This window comes from Mustela nivalis, assembly GCF_964662115.1.
Source record: "Mustela nivalis genome assembly, chromosome: 5".
Taxonomy (NCBI): domain Eukaryota; kingdom Metazoa; phylum Chordata; class Mammalia; order Carnivora; family Mustelidae; genus Mustela; species Mustela nivalis.
In genome coordinates this window covers 104,868,449-104,887,327 of record NC_139024.1, presented here as the reverse complement: position 1 = coordinate 104,887,327, position 18,879 = coordinate 104,868,449, and the positions used below count along the sequence as shown (strand labels likewise).

The window sequence follows — 18,879 nt, the reverse complement described above, 5'->3', positions numbered from 1 at the left end:
ATCCCAGGGTCCTGCTCAGCAGGGAGCCTTCTTCTCCCTCTCCCTCTGCCTGCAGCTCCCCCTGCCTGTGTTCCCTGTCAAGAAAATAAGTAAAATCTTGGGGGGGGAGGGGGAGGAACTGAACTAATCTAAGTGCAGGATAAATAATAGAATTTGAAATATCACCATTTTATAACCATCAGAGAAAATAATGGCTGCTTGGATCAAAATGAAAGGTTGACAGAAAACTGTATTTGGATCAAGCTAAGACCACTTGAACCAACTGGCCCATCATAATTGAATGTAGAGCAAACATTATGCACCTCCTGATATGATGTCATTACCTACACAGTACCACTTCTCACACAGTAAAAAACCTGAAAGTGAATCTGATCAAGCCTCTATATCTACCAGGCTCTGAAAAATCAGGGCAATTGATGAAAATGAGTCAAGTAATATTATAAGGATCTAACCAACCAAATCTAGAATATGGTAAATTCTACTGGACACACAACACAAAAAGCATATGGATGGAAAGAAATGCAGAGGGAGAATTTTTATCTAAGTAAGAAGCCTTAAGATGCTGCTTCTGCTATGCAGAATCATCTGTAGAACTTGTTTGGATCCTTATGAAATGTCAAAACAAAAAAAAAAGGACAAATTTTTTTGAGATGATCATAATTAACTGAACACAAAAATTAGACGATCATGAGGAATTAACGTTATTTTTCTTGGGTATGATACTAATATTTGGTTGTGGAGGTTTTTTAAGTTTATTATCTGTTAATGATATATGCTGAAGTATTTACAGATAATTGGATTTACTTCAAAATATGTTGTCCAAAAAAGAAAAGGGAGTAAACAGAGAAGCACATGAAACTAAAGAGCTAAAAACTGATCATTTGAAACTGGTTAAAGAGGTTGATCAATACTATATTTTTATACTTTTACATATATTTGAATTAAAAAACAATAGTACATATAATATACATCTTGTCTAATTTGTAAAATTCATAAAGTATAAAATAAAGTATAACATGATTCCACCAGTTATAGATAACTACTTTTAAAATGTGGGGCTCTTTTATTCCAGTCTTTCCCCACCTTGAGTTCTTAGCTGCCAAAACTCTGCAAATCCGCTATTTGATGCCACCTATGGAAAATGCGTTTGAAGGATGTAAGTTCTGAAAGGAGTTCATACTTTCTCTTTTTTATTAAAGCAGGGAGAAAATAACGGTCGGAACTACGAATTCAGTGTAGATTTTAGCAAGCGTCCCTATTACTGTGGTTTAAGGGGAATATCTTTTCTCTCCTGCTTTTTGTGTAGCTCAGATGTCAGCTGCTTTCTTGAGACCCTTGAGAGCTACATCCATCCACTGTGAAGGTCCAAAGATCTTTCCAAGGTTAATGCAGACTCCAGGAGGATTAGGTATACTCTCAAAACCTTGTCTGGTTCCAAATCTCCCATCCACCATACAGACTCTACTCCATACAGTGTGTGCCTGAAAGTGACAACTTATTTGATTTCTATTAAATTAACAAAACCGTTCACACTTTAAGACAGATCCAGCGGTCTATATTGGTGCAGCGGGCAGGGATATGTGCAGCTGTAGAAGGGAACCGTTTATTTCCTGGCCACCTAAACAACTTTCAGCTTGTGTTTTGGTCATCCCACCCCTGCAGGAAAAAATACATGGTCAATCCACGCCACTTAATCTTTGTCTTCTTGTCTTTGCTTCATTTTGCTCCTACTGATTCTGGGTTAGAATGAACCAAATTTTCCTTCTGGCTCTTTGCAGAGCAATTTAGCTATTTTCTTTTTGTAGTCCAGGCTCAAGCTCACATTACCTCTGCTAGGGCCCACCATTTACTCCAAGAAGCTCGTGTCAATAGTTTCCTGAAGACAATTCCGTCACTAAGAGAAACGGAGTCCAGCTGTTGACGTAAAAGATTGTTTCGGCCCCTCCCCTTGGAGGACAAAACCATGAGGACTGGGGCGCACAGACCACTTTTATTAGTAGGTAAAGAGTAGTTTCTTCTCCTCCTTCTACACTCCGTGAGATGTCACCAAAGAGTTTGCTGAGTGCTATCACCAGCAAGGAAGGGAGGGCCAAGGGGAAACTCAGCAGGGGCAGCGACCCTGGCAGCCCTTCCTCGTGGATACGCTCAGCCTCGGCATCACGTTCCACCGCACAGGGAGGTTCCCTTGTTACATGCTTGTCGGCATAGTTTTCAAAGGCTCGAATCCAATATCACACTTACCTTATCGTCCCAGCTTACTACTAAAATGGAAATAAATCATTAAGGAAAGCAAACCAACAAGAATGAAACCATTCAGTACAACAAGAGATTCATGTATATTTCTCTTTTCCCTCAAATAGCAGAGAAATAAGTTGTATATGCAGATGCGGAACCCTTTAAGCCATGTGACTATATGTTGCTAAATAACATGCATTACTTCCATTATTCCTGTGAGTTTATTATTTCGTTTTAAGTACTGTATGTGATGTTGCGTATGCAGAGAAAACCCACAAATCTGTTAACCATAACTTTTTTGTAGATCCTGCTCAAGGTAAATTTCCTCCAAGAGCTTTTTCTTTTCCAAGATTTTATTTTTAAGTAATCTCTACACCCAACTTGAGGCTCGAACTCACAACCCTGAGATCAAGAGTCACATGCTCTACCAACTGAGCCAGTCAGGTGCCCCGCTCCAAGAGCTTTTCTTTCTACTCACATCTGACAATGACGACTAAAATAATTTTCCCTCATTGCCCTCAACATATATAAAAGAATCTCTCTTATGCAAAGCAATAAGAATCTACGCGGTAAACTGAAAAAGGAGGTTAGGCAGGGGTTAAACTTCTCTATGTCTCTGTGTTTTAACTACACACAGAAAACTAGTAATTGGATTTACCTCAGAGGGTTAATACGGGTATTAAATGAGTTACTAGCTACAAAGTACTTCACATGGTGCCTGGCGCTAAAGTGAGGCCCTAATAAACTTTGAATTGTATATTTAAATATATCATGTATAGAGAGGGCACAGATTGCATGGAGCACTGGGTGTGGTGAAAAAATAATGAATACTGTTATGCTGAAAATAAATAAATTTAATTTTAAAAAAATAAAAAATAAATATATTATATATATTTCACACGATTAATTTGTTGTAAATAAATTATCATGAAGGCCTTCGGAAGCAAAACCATGTTTTCTGCTTCGAATTCACCCTGATAACAACAGGGAGTGGTGCACCATATTTCTGTTTTGATAAATATTTAGTAAGCAAGTGAATGATGTTTAAGTGATATTCAAACACAGAATATTAAATCTTCCATCATCTCATTTTCAGTTAACTTTTATATTATCAATGTTCATCCTAAACTTCAGAAGTCTTAGACTTGCCTAATTACAAGAAAATTAAATTCTTCATGTTGAATATCTATTGTAACAAGAAAAAATTAATCCATAGATATTTCTATTGTCAATTGTTAATAACACCCAGTTTATCTGCAATTTAGAAATTTAAATCAGTTTCATTCTAAATACACCAATGTAAAATAATTAACTATATTAGTAAAATCTCTAAGACTCAATCTCGATTGCCATCGTGAGCAGCTGTTACTCATATCTCTAAAGTGCTAACACTTTTTCTGTGTTATCATCTCTCCATGTTTAGAGGCAGAAGAACGCACAAACTGTTCTTTATGTATTAAAAATGGAGGATAGCTAATATTTTCAGAACGGACTTGAGAGAACAGTTCTATGTATAACATCAATGATTCCTCAGGATCATTTGACTATTCTTAGCTTATACAATAGATGCTTCAGCCATTTGTCTGCTGTTCTACTTAACCACAAATCGGTCTTAGGTCCTTGCTTCTCTTCAAGGTGAAGAGCCATGTCACTAGATACTTAAAGGAAAAAAGCCCTTTTATCACCAGCTATCACCTCCAACTCAATGTAGCTCAAAGAAGATTTTTATAGGTTTCCATTAAACTGTATTCTCCAGATGTCCCTATTCCCAATAATGGTACCATTTTCTTTCAGTCATTTAATTTTGAAACCCAAAGATTTCCATAGATCGAAAGATACAGAACAGCAGTTAAATGCGGGGACTCCCTCAGCCACAAATCGCCACGCAATTTGCTTAACTTCTCTGTTCCTCAGGTTCCTCCTCTGCAAAATGAGGATGATAATAGTGTCCTCCTAACCTTAAGGAGGATTAAATGAATTAATACATCTAAAGTGCTACGCAGGATGCCTGGCCCATGCATGGTGAGCCTCAGTAAATGTTTGCCATTACTATAGTCTTTCATTTTTCCAACCAGCATTTACCAGATGTTTGTCACATCTGCTTCTACCTCTCCATCCTCAAAACCATTTCCCTGTCCAGCCTCTGCATCCATCCATTGGCTCATTCTCCAGCCATGACTCATTCATTTACTTGTTCATTTATTCCCCAGACGTTCAGTGAAAAATTACTCTATGCCAGGAACTGGTTTAGCCCCTGGGACTACAAAAGAGTGTCAAACAGACCTGATCTCTGCCCCCATTCAGTTAATGATCTAGCGCAGGGGTCAGCAAACCGTGGCCTATGGGCCAAATCAGATCCATCACCTGGTTTCATAGATAAAGTTTTATTGGGATACAGCCACGTCCATGCACTTGTGGATTGTCTGTGGCTGCTTTCAATGGTTGGCAGAGTTGTTGGAACAGAGTCTGTATGGCCACAAAGCAAACCGTATACTTCCAAAGTTTGCCAACCCCTATTCTAATGACAAAAACAATCTATGGCCATACCAGTCTGAATGTGCCCCAACTCATCTAATGGTAAAAATGCAGTAAGATCTGGGGCACCTGGGTGGCTCCAGCGGTCAGGTGTCTGACTCTTGATTTCCACGCAGTTCATTATCTCAGGATTAAGAAACCCAGCCCTATGCCAGGCTCCACACTCAGCAGGGAGTCTGCTTGGGATTCTCTGTCTCCCCCTCCCCTTGTGCTCTAAGTGAATAAATAAAATCTTAAAAAAAAAAAAAAATAGTAAGATTCCCCTAAGGTTAAACTTACATCAATAGAGAGTTTATTGTTACACCATGGGGTCATCCTATACATACCAAATTTTTAATATTTTTAAATATGCCTCATCAATCATGTCATTCCCCATGTCTGTCACTTAGAAGCTGAACTACCTTGGGGCACCTGGCTGGCTCCGTCAGCAGAGCATGTGGCTCTTGATCTTGGAGTTGTAAGTTCAAGCCCCACATTAGATACAGAGATTACTTAAAAATTTTAAAAAAAAAAAAATTTTTTTTTTTTTAAAGCTGAACTATTGGGCGCCTGGGTGGCTCAGTGGGTTAAGCCTCTGCCTTTGGCTCAGGTCATGATCCCAGGGTCCTAGGATCGAGTCCCGCATTGGGCTCTCTGCTCAGCAGGGAGCCAGCTTCCACCTCCCTCTCTGCCTGCCTCTCTGCCTACTTATGATCTCTGTCAGTCAAATAAATAAATAAATCTTTAAAAAAAAAAAAAAAAAGCTGAACTATCTCAGCCTGTTAGCCAAAGCCCTTGAACTCAAAGCTTCTTTTCCAGCCTAATCTCTATTGCCCTTCCCTCTCAAGGCACTCATTCATGTAGGCAAATTTCACTTCAGAAGCCTTCCCTGAATTCACTAATATTGCTTAGATGTCCTTCCCAAGGGTTCCCACAGTATTCATCTTAGCACTTGTTACATTGTATTTAAATTGTCTGCTTATAGAGTGCCTGGGTGATGCATTCAGCCATGCTTTGGCTGAGGTCATGATCCCAGGATCTTGGGATCAAGTCCTGAACCAGGCTCCTCGCTTGGCAGGGAGTCTGCTTCTCCCTCTGCTGCTGTAGCTCCCCTGCTTGTGCTTTCTTGCTCTCTTTCTGTCAAATAAATAAAATATTTAAATTATCTACTAATTAATCTAATCCTCTCAGAAAGTGCAAGTCTATGAGGCCAAGGATGGGGCCCTTATGCCTTATGGAATGTTCAGTGCTAAGGTCAGTGGCAGACACTTAGCTTGCAGAAAATAAAATAAATAAAATAGTACCAAATATTATTTAAATGAATGAATATATACCTCCCTTTGGGTGTTTTTTTTTTTTCTGCTTTTTCCACTCTATGGACACACCACCTCACACACACACCTCTCCAAAACCTATTTTTTCTCAAGGTAGGTAGTAAATATGTGAAAGGAAGAAATGTCAATGAATTAACTTCAAGGCTTAGAAAAATACTGTCATCCAAAGTGGAAAATAAAGAATAAAGATTTGAGACTTTTTATTATTTACCTTTCACAGAGTATAAAGAAGCCAGGGAAGGAACAAAAAGAAAAATTTGATCTTGTTTAAAATCATTATGATGAAAATATCTCTTGAGAGGTGCCTGGGTGGTTCAGTCATTAAGTACCTGCCTTTGGCTTAGGTCATTATTCCAGGACGGAGCCTGGAATGGAGCCCCACATCAGGCTCCCTGCTCAGCAGAGACCCTGCTTCTCCCTCTCCTACTCCCCCTGCTTCTGTTCCCTCTCTCACTGTGCCTCTCTCTGTTAAATAAATAAATAAAATCTTAAAAAAAGAAAAAAAAATCTCTTAAAATATAAGAGGGGTGCCTGGGTGGTTCAGTCAGTTAAGTGTCTGCCTTCAGCTCAGGTCATGATCCCAGGGTCCTGGGATGGAGCCCCACATTAGGGCTCAATCTTGTGCTCTAGCTCTCTCTCTCTCTTAAATAATATCTTTAAAATATATATATGTGTGTATATATATATACATATAAATAATGTAAGAAAGTGGTATATTGGATTTAAATATAATTTTTTAAATCTTCAAACATAGAGTTAATTGCTTCAGACCTAAAACTTCTGAGAACCATAAGAGCATTTATTTTATTTAAAATTTATTTTTCAAATAAGTTTATAACATTTGCATTATATTATGCTTAATGTGATTTAAGCTATATTTGATGTAAAAATAAATATTTTTAAATATATTATAAATATGTAAAAACAAATATTTTACCATTGTCATGTCTGTCTATAAAGCAACGAGATTTTATCTTTTTTCCAAGTTGATAAAAATATAACCCACTAGATGGCGCAATCATCATAAAAAAGTAATTTTTTATATAAAAATTCTTATACCTTTATTTCTTTTATGAAATTGGTAGGATAGTCTATTTTTGGTTTGAGTTTTTTTATTTTAGAATTTATTAAATAGGAACTCTGTCAATTTGAACAGAAGGAAAAAAAAAGCAGATTTACTTTTTTAAAAAATAACATTTACAGGAAAACAACCAAAAGGCATATAGTGCTTATCATGTCTTCCCTATGTCCGAAAGGCATCTGTGCTAGCCCAGGAAGACTCTACACACACTTTACATTCCTGAATTCTAAATTCCATTGTACAAAATGCCACTTGAAACATGTGTCAAAACCATCCAACCAAAGCATTTTTTTCAAATCTGAAGGTCTATAGGTACATTTAGAAGGTTGCACACAGTAGAATGCTTGTGATGACCTAGTTCCCCATGGGAGGACAGCAGTGCACCCCGACGTGAGGAATCCCTGCACAGGCCACCCAGCGCAGGGGCCATCCCTGGGAAGGCCAGAAGAGAGGACTGTGAGCCAGAAGACAGTCTATTTTTGTAGAAAATGTCCTTACATATTTCATGACCTTTGTGCTCTTCAAACAGTAACTCAAATCAATATGTAATTTTGTAGCAGATTAAATCTGTATTTGGTTTCTCTCCATTCTGGAGAACTGTATGCAACTTTTCAAATATTTTTTTGCACAAATGTTAACTTAGATACAATAATCAGATAATTTTTTTTTTCAATCAGGACTGAGCTAACCACTCTATTTAATGAAATGGCAATATCCTCAGAAACTGTCGTTTGCTTTTTTTACTACTCTGTGGTTGTGCCTAGTCTCTGAGTTCCAAAGAGCTGAGAACTGTTGTTTTGAATACCCCCCAGCACCAGCGTCACAGCGCAATGATGAACATGTGGCGGTAATGTTAATTTTTTTCCTGGAGTTATTCCCCCTGCTGGTTTTTGAATCTGACAGCACTTCTCTGTGCCACTCAATGGGTTCCTCGGCATATGGAGCCCCTGGTGCTTTATTCCAGCATACCTCACCTCTGCCAAGGCCAGAGCTCACTCCTTATACATCTTCTGCCTATCCTTTATGACCTATGACAGAGCTGTGCTGTGCACACAGTAGATACTGAAAAAATTTTTAAGTTGATAAAATGAATTTTGGTGAAGCATAAATGTGATTAGACTGCCAAATAATATAGGAAAATATAGGAGTTTGAAATGAATATGTTCTTGGTAAATATGTATAGGCAGACACGAAGTCATTTTATCTTAAGAAATAATTATTGGGGTGCCTGGGTGACTTGGTTTTTAAGCATCTGCCTTTGACTCAGGTCATGATCCCAGGATCCTGGGATCAAGCCCCGCATCAGGCTCCCTGCTCAGCGGGAAGCCTGCTTCTCCCTCTCTCACTCCCCCTGCTTGTATTCCCTCTCTCGCTGTCTCTTTCTCTGTCAAATAAATAAATAAGATCTTTTAAAAAAAGAAAGAAAGAAAATAATTGGGTCAATAAAAAAGAAGTCTATAAAATATTTCATATTTTTTAGTATATACACATCTATTATTTCAGGAGCATTCTCATTCATTGATGGTGGGAATGTAAATTGGTACAATCATTATGGGGGCAGGTTGGAATATGTGTTCAAAGCCTAGAAGTCATGATGATATTTAAATTTATCCAAAGGAAATGATCAAGATGTGCACAAAGATTTAACTATAAGAGTTTATCACTGTTACTTGTAGGCAGTAAAAAATTAAAAACATAATATCTCATAAGTGACTATAAAAATAAAGTATATTTTATGAATTCATGAAATAACATTCAACCACTCAATGTGAGGTTGTGGAGAAGTTAATGAATATGGAATAAGGAGTTCTGTTTGTGGAACTATGGGGTATTACACATCTTGAATGACCCTTCCAAATGAAAATGTTGAAATCCGAATAAAATATGAAGTATTATACATTCAGAACACTGTTACCTGAAGTGAAAACAATACATCTATAGATTCCAAATGAAATGAAAGCCAGACTCTAGAAAGTAAGCATCAAAGTTGGCTTTTGCCTTGAGTTCCTGCTAAAAGGTGAAGCATGTCTGAACTTACCTTTGAGGGCTGCACAGTTTATAGTGGTGACCTGCTTTAAAGGCTAAGGATGCCTGAGGTAGGGGATCTAATAGCAAACCCCTCACAGGCCTGGGACTCCTACAAGCCACACGGTCAATGCAAGAACAAAAGAAAAGTGATCCTTGATTTAGACAAGAAAATTTGCCTATCTTGAACTTGGGATTAGTTTGAAGAGAAAGATGTACAAGAGCAAAGAGCTAAGAATAACCAAGACGGTCCCGAACAGAAAAGCAAGAGAGCAGAGCTTGCCATTCTAATTATCAAGACCTATTAGAAAAGCAGGAGAAATTAAGACAGTGTGATATTGGTGCAAGGTGAGGCAGATGGACTGAAGGGGGGTGCCTGGGTGGCTCAGTGGGTTAAAGCCTCTGCCTTCAGCTCAGGTCGTGATCTCAGGGTCCTGGGATCGAGCTCTGCATTGGGATCTCTGCTCAGCAGGGAGCCTGCTTCCTCCCCTCTCTCTGACTGCCTCTCTGGCTACTTGTGATCTCTGTTTGTCAAAGGAGTGTTCATCGTCCTTACTTTCCCCTCCACGTGGCGTATAAAGGGCCACATGTTGATACTGACATAGATTGTCACGTCCTGGGTGATCCACTAGTGTAGACGGCGTGAGCTGCCATCAATCGTCAGAGACTGTGAGGATTCTTCCAGCATAAAGAAAAAAGAAAACGGAAGATACTTCTGTTTTCTACCTGTCTTATCCTGACTTGCTCACTTTGGGAATTATACTGTAAGTGATTTTTCCACAATTCCAGCCGCGCTGTTAATGTCATCTGTGTTTACAGCTTGCCATTAAGTAAAAGCCATAGTAATAAGCTGAGGGCAAGTCAGTTTGACCCCAGATTCATGGATCTATTCATAAAATAAATTTACTTTCAGTTTCTCGCTGTCATTTTAAACCTGCTTAGGAGTCATCCTTTTCTTGGACCTGGACTGAAACATGGGAGATCCATTGAATCTTCTGCTCCAGCTTAGCTAAGACACTTGAATTTGCAAATACACTCTCCATTCAGTCCTTCAGAGGGTTCACTTCACTGTCCATGACTGTTGGCTTAAAGTCAGCCAGGGCTGACCACATGAACAAAGGGTCTCCAAAAGAGGTGTCTTATCCCAGTCTGGTGGTTTCTGACTCGGTGCCACACACCACATCCTGGAATGAATGGACTTCCTTGACTTGCACCATTGTCTAATGGTTTAGTGTTCCCCTAGGCCTGGCAGGGATGAAAATTAACCCTTTTCTCTCATGTGCCCCTGGTATGTAAGGTTTCCAGATGTTTTAGGGGGCGGGGGGTGGGAAATACAGGTCGCCCAGATAAATTTGAATTCCAGACAGACAACAGATAATTTTTAGTATATCTTAAATGTCGCTTATCTGAAATTCAAACATTGCATGGGACATACTGAAAAATTATTCATTGCCTATCTGACATTCAAACTTAATTAAATTCCTTACATTTTATCTGGCATCTCTACATTTAGGGGGTCGGTCCATCGCTCTCCTGTGAGCGATCCACTCTCTAAATCCAGACACAGTCTGTTTTCAAAATAGGGTGTCCTCTTTATCTCTCAGATTCTGCCCTGGCCATTTACTAACTGCCTCTCGCTGCTGAGGTTTCTTCAACTACCAAGATACCCTCTGGGCAAGATCTCTTTTGTTTGTCTGCAAGCTGATCCCAACTCAGAGGGCCACAACCCATCCCTGGGATTCACTGCCATTTGCCTAGTCTCTGGAGGGGCAATTTGCCTTTTCCAGCTCCTTTTCCAGCCCCAGGAGCTGGACTTATGTGTTCACCAAGGTGAGGAAACATATTTCAAGCTGAATTTCTTCCTGTAGGCTCCAGTTTAAGAGGCAGAGACTTTGTTAACAGCCTCTCGACCTTGGTGTTTGATGTCAGGCAGGGAGAGGGTCTTACCATGCTGTTTTGCCCAAAGAAATGATTCTCTAAAGTCTCCTTCAATTTCCATGCGCTGAACCTTTTTAATTTTTTTTTATGTGGAGTCCAGTAATCCTGTAATCAGTTATTGGCTCTTTCCTTTGAACGTTTGGCTCTTAGTAGTTTGAATCACAGTTTGCTTTGATGTACAGAATCTTTTCTATCTTGGAACCTTGGTCAAAACTGCCAACTTAACATCAGCAAGTTTATACCGATCTCTGTTCAAGTGTTCAAGCCATGTGACCTTCTTTCTCAACCTACAGCTGTGATTGTCCCCCTGGGTGGAAAGGAGAATTCTGCACAGAGACCATTTCCACCTGTGACCCTGAACATGACCCTCCACACAACTGTAGCAAAGGGGCAACTTGTGTTTCACTGCCCCATGGATACACCTGTTACTGTCCTCTGGGAACCACTGGAATCTACTGTGAACAAGGTAAGGCAGAATTTCCACTCTTGATTGTTCACAAATTAAGTCACTTTCCTTCTGGAAAAGTAAAATGAAAAATATATAATAATCCTCAACGGCATAAGATCTGGATTTCCTCCACATTACAAGCACACTGCAGGGTGAGAGGGAGTGGGTGTAAGAGGCCAGTGTTCCAGCCATCATAGGCAGGATGGACCAAAGTCATTTCTCTGCTGTGCTCCTTGTAGCCTAATAGAATAAACTCATCTTCATAGACCACCACTCAGCTAACACCGGCAGGAGGAGGAATGTGGTTCTCTACTGCCTTTCATCCCCAAACGGCAAGCGAGAATCATGTTACATTTATGCTTTAATCCCCTCCTATAACTTCCCTGACCACCTTCCCCCATCCCTGCCCTTATAGGCAAGGTTGATAGAGTGTTAATGAAACACTGCCATCTTCACACCATTTCTCAATCACGCCACAAGCCACTGCTAAAGTTCTAGGAACCCTCGGGCAAGAGAACCTCTAAGATGAACAGTGATCACAAACACAAGGTCTAAATGGGGACATTGTCAAATGAGTCTATGGATAAAATCAGGGAAGCATATGCTGTTGAATGGCTCAAGTTCGGCATCTTCCAAAAATCAGTGCTTCATATTTCATTTTGTCGTATTTAGTGTAGTTCTAAATACCACGGTAAATTTCGTGTAAAAGAAGACCTCTGTAACACCATGCTCAGAGTCCTAAAAATTCAGTTGTGTAACAGACACAGTTGTGTTACGCTAAGGCTAATGGACTGGCCTGAGTGAACCTGCCCAGCCAGTCAAGCGTCCAGTGGCACAGTCGAGTGGGTCCTGCTCCTACTTCAGTTTGCTGCCACCTGCTGGCTGCTGTCCTTTCCAGTTTAAGTATCGGTAAGGATGATTCTGGGTCTTGGGGCTGGCTGGGAGTTCAGGTCAGTGTGTCAGGGAGTCCAAGAAACTCATGGTTAAGGAATCTCAAGAGATTTAGCCAGAAAATAGGGGGTCATGGAGTTTTACCTGCTATCTCCTGGGTTCCTGAGACTGGATGATCTATTTACTCTCTCCCACCTCAGCCACCACCTGGAAGATAAAGCTTTAGCCTCTACTTCTCCTACACAGGAACAGAGGCTGGTGGAGAAGGAGTAGAGGAGCCAATCACCAACTGGGTTAGATACACCTTAACGTAATTTGCAGGGATTATTGTTATATCATATTCATATGCGTGGTAAGAACAAACTTAAGGTCTCTCAGATCACTTTATCAAATACACTAATGCAAACATTTTTTTATCCTATATCTTTGAGACTCTATGTATGTTTAACTCTCCTCCAAAAGTCAAAAGTGTTGATAAATGAAAGACATTGGAGTTTTAAAATAATAGTGATTTAGTGACATTGTTTTAAAATGCTAGTGATGGGGTGCCTGGGTGGCTCAGTGGGTTAAAGCCTCTGCCTTCGGCTCAGGTCATGATCTCAGAGTCCTGGGATCGAGCCCCACATCAGGCTCTCTGCTCAGCAGGGAGCCTGCTTCCTCCTCTCTCTCTGTCTACCTTTCTGCCTCACTGTAATCTCTGTCTGTCAAATAAATAAATAAAATCTTGAAAAAAAATAAATAAAATGCTAGTGATTTAGACATTTAGACGTTTTAAAATACTAGTGCTTTAGACATTGGAGTTTTAAAATACTAGTGATTTAGTGACAGAAATTTTAATCAAGTCATAAGGTGTGACTATGAAATAATGAGATGGAACTTTGTGCCTGGCTTAATAAGGAAATCAGTCGTTTTCATAATGACTTTAGAGACAGATCTTGCCATTAAAAAATGGCAGTTCTTAGTTCCCGGAATGTGCCACACTCCATCCTGGAATGGGGATTTTTCCTCATACTCTTTCCTCTGCCTGTAATATTCTCATCTTCCCCTTCACACTCAGCTAACACTTATTAATCCTTCAGGTTTTAACTCAGACCATGCTTCTTTAGGGAAGCCTTCCTGGGTTCTCTGTCAGAGAGATGAGGGCTGTCACTGTGCCTGTTTTCATTTATTGTTGTTGAATCTCTATCACCCACCATACTGTGCACAGCAAAAAAAAATATCTGGTGTATACACTTCAAGTTACTGGTTCTAAAATAATAAAAACTGATTGTAATAGTTTTCAAGAAATAGTTCTTGACGGTAGTAAACGACAAAGTACTCAAAATTTTACTAAGATAGTGTACCTCCCCAAAAGATAGTTATTAGAACCTGAAAGAAATAATAGGACAATCTGACATAAGAGCTGATTACTGTAACAACAGGGAAAGCTAGATTTTTGAAGCTTAAAAGCTCAAATGATGAAAACCTGGGGGATTAACCCAGAGTTTGTTTGGATTTGTGTTTGTGTGTATATAAATAAATGATACTGGTATGTATATAAATAGATTGGGAGAGAGCAGATAGAGATGATAGATAGGTAGATTGATAGATAGAAATAAAAACTCCCTGCAAGAGTACATTTTAGTTGAGATGGTCAGGAAAGGACTCTGTAAGTAGGGACATTTGAGCTGGCATCTAGTGAGAATTAGCCATGTGTGAAGGCATGTGGGACAAGTACTCTAGGCAGAGGCTAAACCTGGAAACAGGAAAACGGTATTACATAATTGGAGGGAGAGAAAGGCAGCCAGTGTTCTCAGAATGGGAGATGGTAATATAAGATGAATTTGGAAAGGCAAGCAGAAGGCAGATCATATAGTCTTGGAAAACATGGTAAAGAATTTTAATTTCATGCTCGCAAAATAAGAAGCCTGTGAAGACTGTAAGCAGGAATCTAAGAAGCAGAAAACTTGCATTCTGATGCTTCTGCTAACCAGCGATTTCCTTTCTGCTGTGTCCTTTAACTCTCTGAGCCACTATTTCATTACCTGGAAAGCAGCAATAGTAAGTGTGTCACCTGTTTTCCATCTGCCCCCCCCTTCCAGTTCTATTGTCACCCCTCCCCCGCTGCTCTGTCCTCCCAGGGTCCTCTCAGAGGGTGGCAGCAGTGGGTTCCCCCTCAGTCTGCCTCTAGTTGAGTTTAGCCAAGGAAGTCACCAACAGGGGATCAGACGACAGGAGAGCAAGACAGAGTATTTATTTCCCTAGATTCCTTGCCACTAGGTCACCAAAATTTACCTTCACCTGAGGACACAGTTTCTGTTGGGAGATCCTCACCTACCCCCAACTTTAGGCTAAGTAGTAGAAACAGCTCCCCGTTGAGACTAACCCCAGGGCAACACCCTGTATCCTGTAGTTTCCCTAAATCCTGCCCACATCTTTGGAATGGTCTTTTCATTCCCTTACCTTCAAACTACCCTATATGAGCATACCATCTGTTCACTGCCAGAACCCTTACTAAAAGAATATTATTTTTCCTATCTCAAAAAAGTCATAGAAGGTAATGTATATAAAAATTCTTTACTAAGTACAAAGTACTATAAAATATAAAGTATTATTTTCTCCTCTTGTTCTCAAGATCCCAAACTCAGACCAACACTCCTAATAAAAAAAATTCAGCTGTATTGTGAACTAAATACACATCTTGGTATAGGGAGGTCCAGGAGTATAGAACCATAGGACATTACCAACCATCTCCTAGTCCAACAGTATCAGTTTATACATGAGGAGACTAATGCTCAGAGAAATTAAATAGTGTGCCAAAAGCCTCAGAATCAAGTCTCTGGATTCTCAATCCAATTATTAGTAGTTGCTTAATAATTTTAATAAATATAAACAGTCTGTGTATATATATATATATATATATATATATATATATATATAAACAGTCAACCATCAATAAGTTACTAACACTCTATTTCTAGATCTTAGCAGACCCTTTTAATAGCCGTTCCACAACTAAATATAGCATAGGAACTAACGATGTGGAGGTAATATATTTATCAACAACCATCATTCTCCAGTTATCTAGGGATACCTAATAAAAGGGCAGCATAATCATTAAAATTCAAATAACTTCAAAACTAAACTTGGTAATTAAATGAGTCATCCAAGGCTAGGATTGAAAAGGACCTTAAAAATCACATAATCCCAATTCTTCTACTTTGAAAGAGGTCAAAATGAAAACTCTGAGTCAGTGGGACTGAAAATTTAAGTCTTCATATTGCCAATCCAGTGAGTTTCCCAAGACACTGTATCGTTTATAGTTAATCAAAATATGAAAACTACCAGTCACATGAAATAAGTGGAAACCTGTGCAGCCTGTGGCATGCAGAACCAGTTAATAAAATGCCCTTGTTCCAGTCTTAAGTATTTTTAAAGTGCATGTTTGTATCTGAGGAGAGGGTGTCTAGGGGAAATTTTCTATCCCAGCGTTACAATGTAAGTGGTGAAATTTGGATTTGTCTATCCCTTACTTTTTAAGATGTCTGACTGATGGGGGAAAAATGATCTTTCAAGTCCCTTAAAACATTTACCTGTAGCTGACAGAAAGAAAAATCCATTTAAGGTCAAGAGGAGAATTCCTGATCAGCATAGCTTTTCTTCTCACTGTGGCCTCACCCCAAACTCCTTAGGAATTCCACAGAGGTATGGTACTGTGTGAGAAAGATATCAATAGACCACTTGAATTGGATGGCTTTCAGCACAGCCACCAAAAATGACTCAAATATCTGAGCCTAGTTCCAGAAGTGCAGGAATCCACAACTTCACAGTGTCTAGCCCAGGAACCAGTTTGGATGTGTGTTTTTTAAACATCCAAAGGCCCTAACCCAGCTTTAAAAATTAAACTGAAGCTAAAGAAGGGTGGTCAGCAAGCAACAGCATCTGGGTTTGACAGTTCACAGGACTATTGATCATAACCTAAAAAGAAATCACAGGTTAGGGTAAATATTTTGCAATCCAGTTTAGCAAAATATTCTATTGCTAGCAGAACTCTGGTTTTCAATTATTTTGTGAGACAGACAATATGCCCAGTTTCTTTTCTCATATGCTCAAAGCTTGTTCATTTGATTTTTTTCTGTTGTAGCTGTATTTCCTGTTAGAATCTATGGCTTACAACTACACATATAACCTTTACTGAATCATAAATCTTTCCTCTTGGTTTATTTTTCCCACATTATTGGTAAATTGTTTTTTTTCTTGGAATATTTTTATACTACTAAATTTTAGTTATTGCATATTGTTGACGTTTAGCCAAATAAGATTCTATAATATGTATGTTTTTAACTTTTTGGCCGGGAAAATATTAAAATTGTTTCCATTTTTCTTATATTCTTTCCATACCTAGTGCAATTTTTGTCCATTCATTTTTCATTCCCTAAGGTATAGAAACCCATTCATGTGCTGGCATTTTGAATGAAATAGGCAAATGTTCAAGTGACAGTCTTGATGCCAAGGATACTTTATTTAGGTCCACCTAGCTCAAGGCTTCTTTGAAATTAATTTAGGCTAATGGAGGAATTCTGTCCTTTAAACCTTCCTGACTCATGGTGTGCTTTCCTACCAAATCTTTGGTTTTCCTGGTAGTAAAGGGTCCATAATCGCTTCTCGGCCTTTTGGCTAAGATCAAGTGTAGTATCTGTTCTTATCAGTAAAGGGTCCATAGCACTTACAGATGGCAATCTCAGGAATGTTTGCCTCATTTTCAGATGTTCCTTTCTAGGTGCATTTAGCCATGTGAGAATAGATAATATACTTCAAAAGCTTTCTTCATAGAAAACAAACCAACAAACAAATAAAAAAACGTGAATTTTAGTCTTTATTACCCCTTTTTTACCCCTACCTTCGATCCCATCTTGATAATTAGTAAGGATGTGGTTACATGTGTACTAGATCTCTAACTCTACAATTCTATAATACTTGAACTAGCTATCATACCTACGAACACACATTTTAGTTCTTTAGTCTTCCTTCTGGGTTCCTTAATACAACCTGCTAAATCATAAATGGTGAAACTCAGTGAGAAAGTGAATTACACCTAACAATTCTAAGGTTTATATGAACATCAAGGTTTTCAAGTGTCTAAAAGAATAGAAGTTGCAGGTGAATCTTAGTAGAAAGAAACAGGCACAACTGCTTTTTCCTAACCTTAGACTTTAGGCAAATAACTTTCCAGAACATCAGGCTTCTCAAGTGTGAAAAAGAAAATATGTCAAAATCTCTAGGGAAATTTTTGATCAAAATCCCAGGAGGGTCCATTCTCTTTGTCAAGTCCTGAATTAATGATTACTAATTTAGTGAGGGAACGGTTAAAAACTCTTAAGAGACAGACATCTATAAAAGGTTTTTCTTCAACAAAGTCCTTTTTATTTTCTATTCAAGATAACATTAAGTAATGAACAATTACTTAAATTTGCTGCTCTCTACTACTGTTTCCTCCCTTGAAATGTTTCACATGTTGAAACGTAAACCCTGTCCCCCACCTAAGGAAGGGAGGGAGAAAAAAAAAGTTTGCTTACCGTCAATTTCTATGGACAGGACGTGGTTGCCTTTTCACCTGAGGCAGATTTGTTCACTTTTAAATCTGAGATGAATAATAGTGATCAGAACCAACCACAAACTTTACTTTCGAATTTGGGGAACTAAGCAAGAGACGCCCTCTAGTTTCTAATAGCAATATTGAAAAGTGACAAGCAAACTACAAGTTTCATGATCATGAAAGACATAAAGATTGTAAAATATCATTTCATTTTCTTTTGTTAAAATCTGTGTAATTTATGTTAGGAAAAATGTAAAAAGCAAACATTCCTATACCACACTATTCTAGTGACCAAGGAATATGGCATGGCAAATGGTCAGAAAGCCATCTATCTGGTCTGAGAGGCAGAATTGGCTAAGAGTCTCCTAATACAGCCTCATAAAGTTATGATAGGGAGTCACTGAAGTCAAGAGGCCAGCACAATGCCTGGCACACAAGCAGAGCTCCAGAAATAATCAGCGACCGCCCCCCGCCAAAAAGAAGAAACGGTATTAGATTACATTGTGTTAAATGCAGACAGATCCACATAGACATTTTGATCTGTTTCATTTTTAAAATATGGGTTAGTTTAAAATAGATTCTTAAGTTAAAATACTTTAAACCTCCTAGTTTGAAAAGATAGCAGTTTTATTGTATAAAAGATGTTTAAAAACATTTCAAACCATTATGGTCAACATGGTAGACAAACTTTTCAAAATAGCCAAATAAATTTTTTTTTTCAAAAACTCATTCTCTATTGAAGTATAATGATTATTAAATGATTTTGAAAGCATTTGAGAAGCCACTGAGGCCACATGAAGAGATCCAAAGCACTATCAGATAAGGTTGTCCCTCCTTT

General features: G+C 38.7%; 1 protein-coding gene across 1 annotated transcript in view; it reads left to right on the top strand.

Annotated features, from left to right (window-relative positions):
- The window catches only part of EYS (eyes shut homolog), a gene marked incomplete at its 5' end in the record, with an annotated part of 1,535,590 nt that overhangs the window by 1,503,047 nt on the left and 13,664 nt on the right, over nt 1-18,879 (top strand). The window contains 1 exon segment of the mRNA XM_082729457.1: nt 11,421-11,593. Within this exon segment, the coding sequence (XP_082585583.1) occupies nt 11,421-11,593 (173 nt within the window).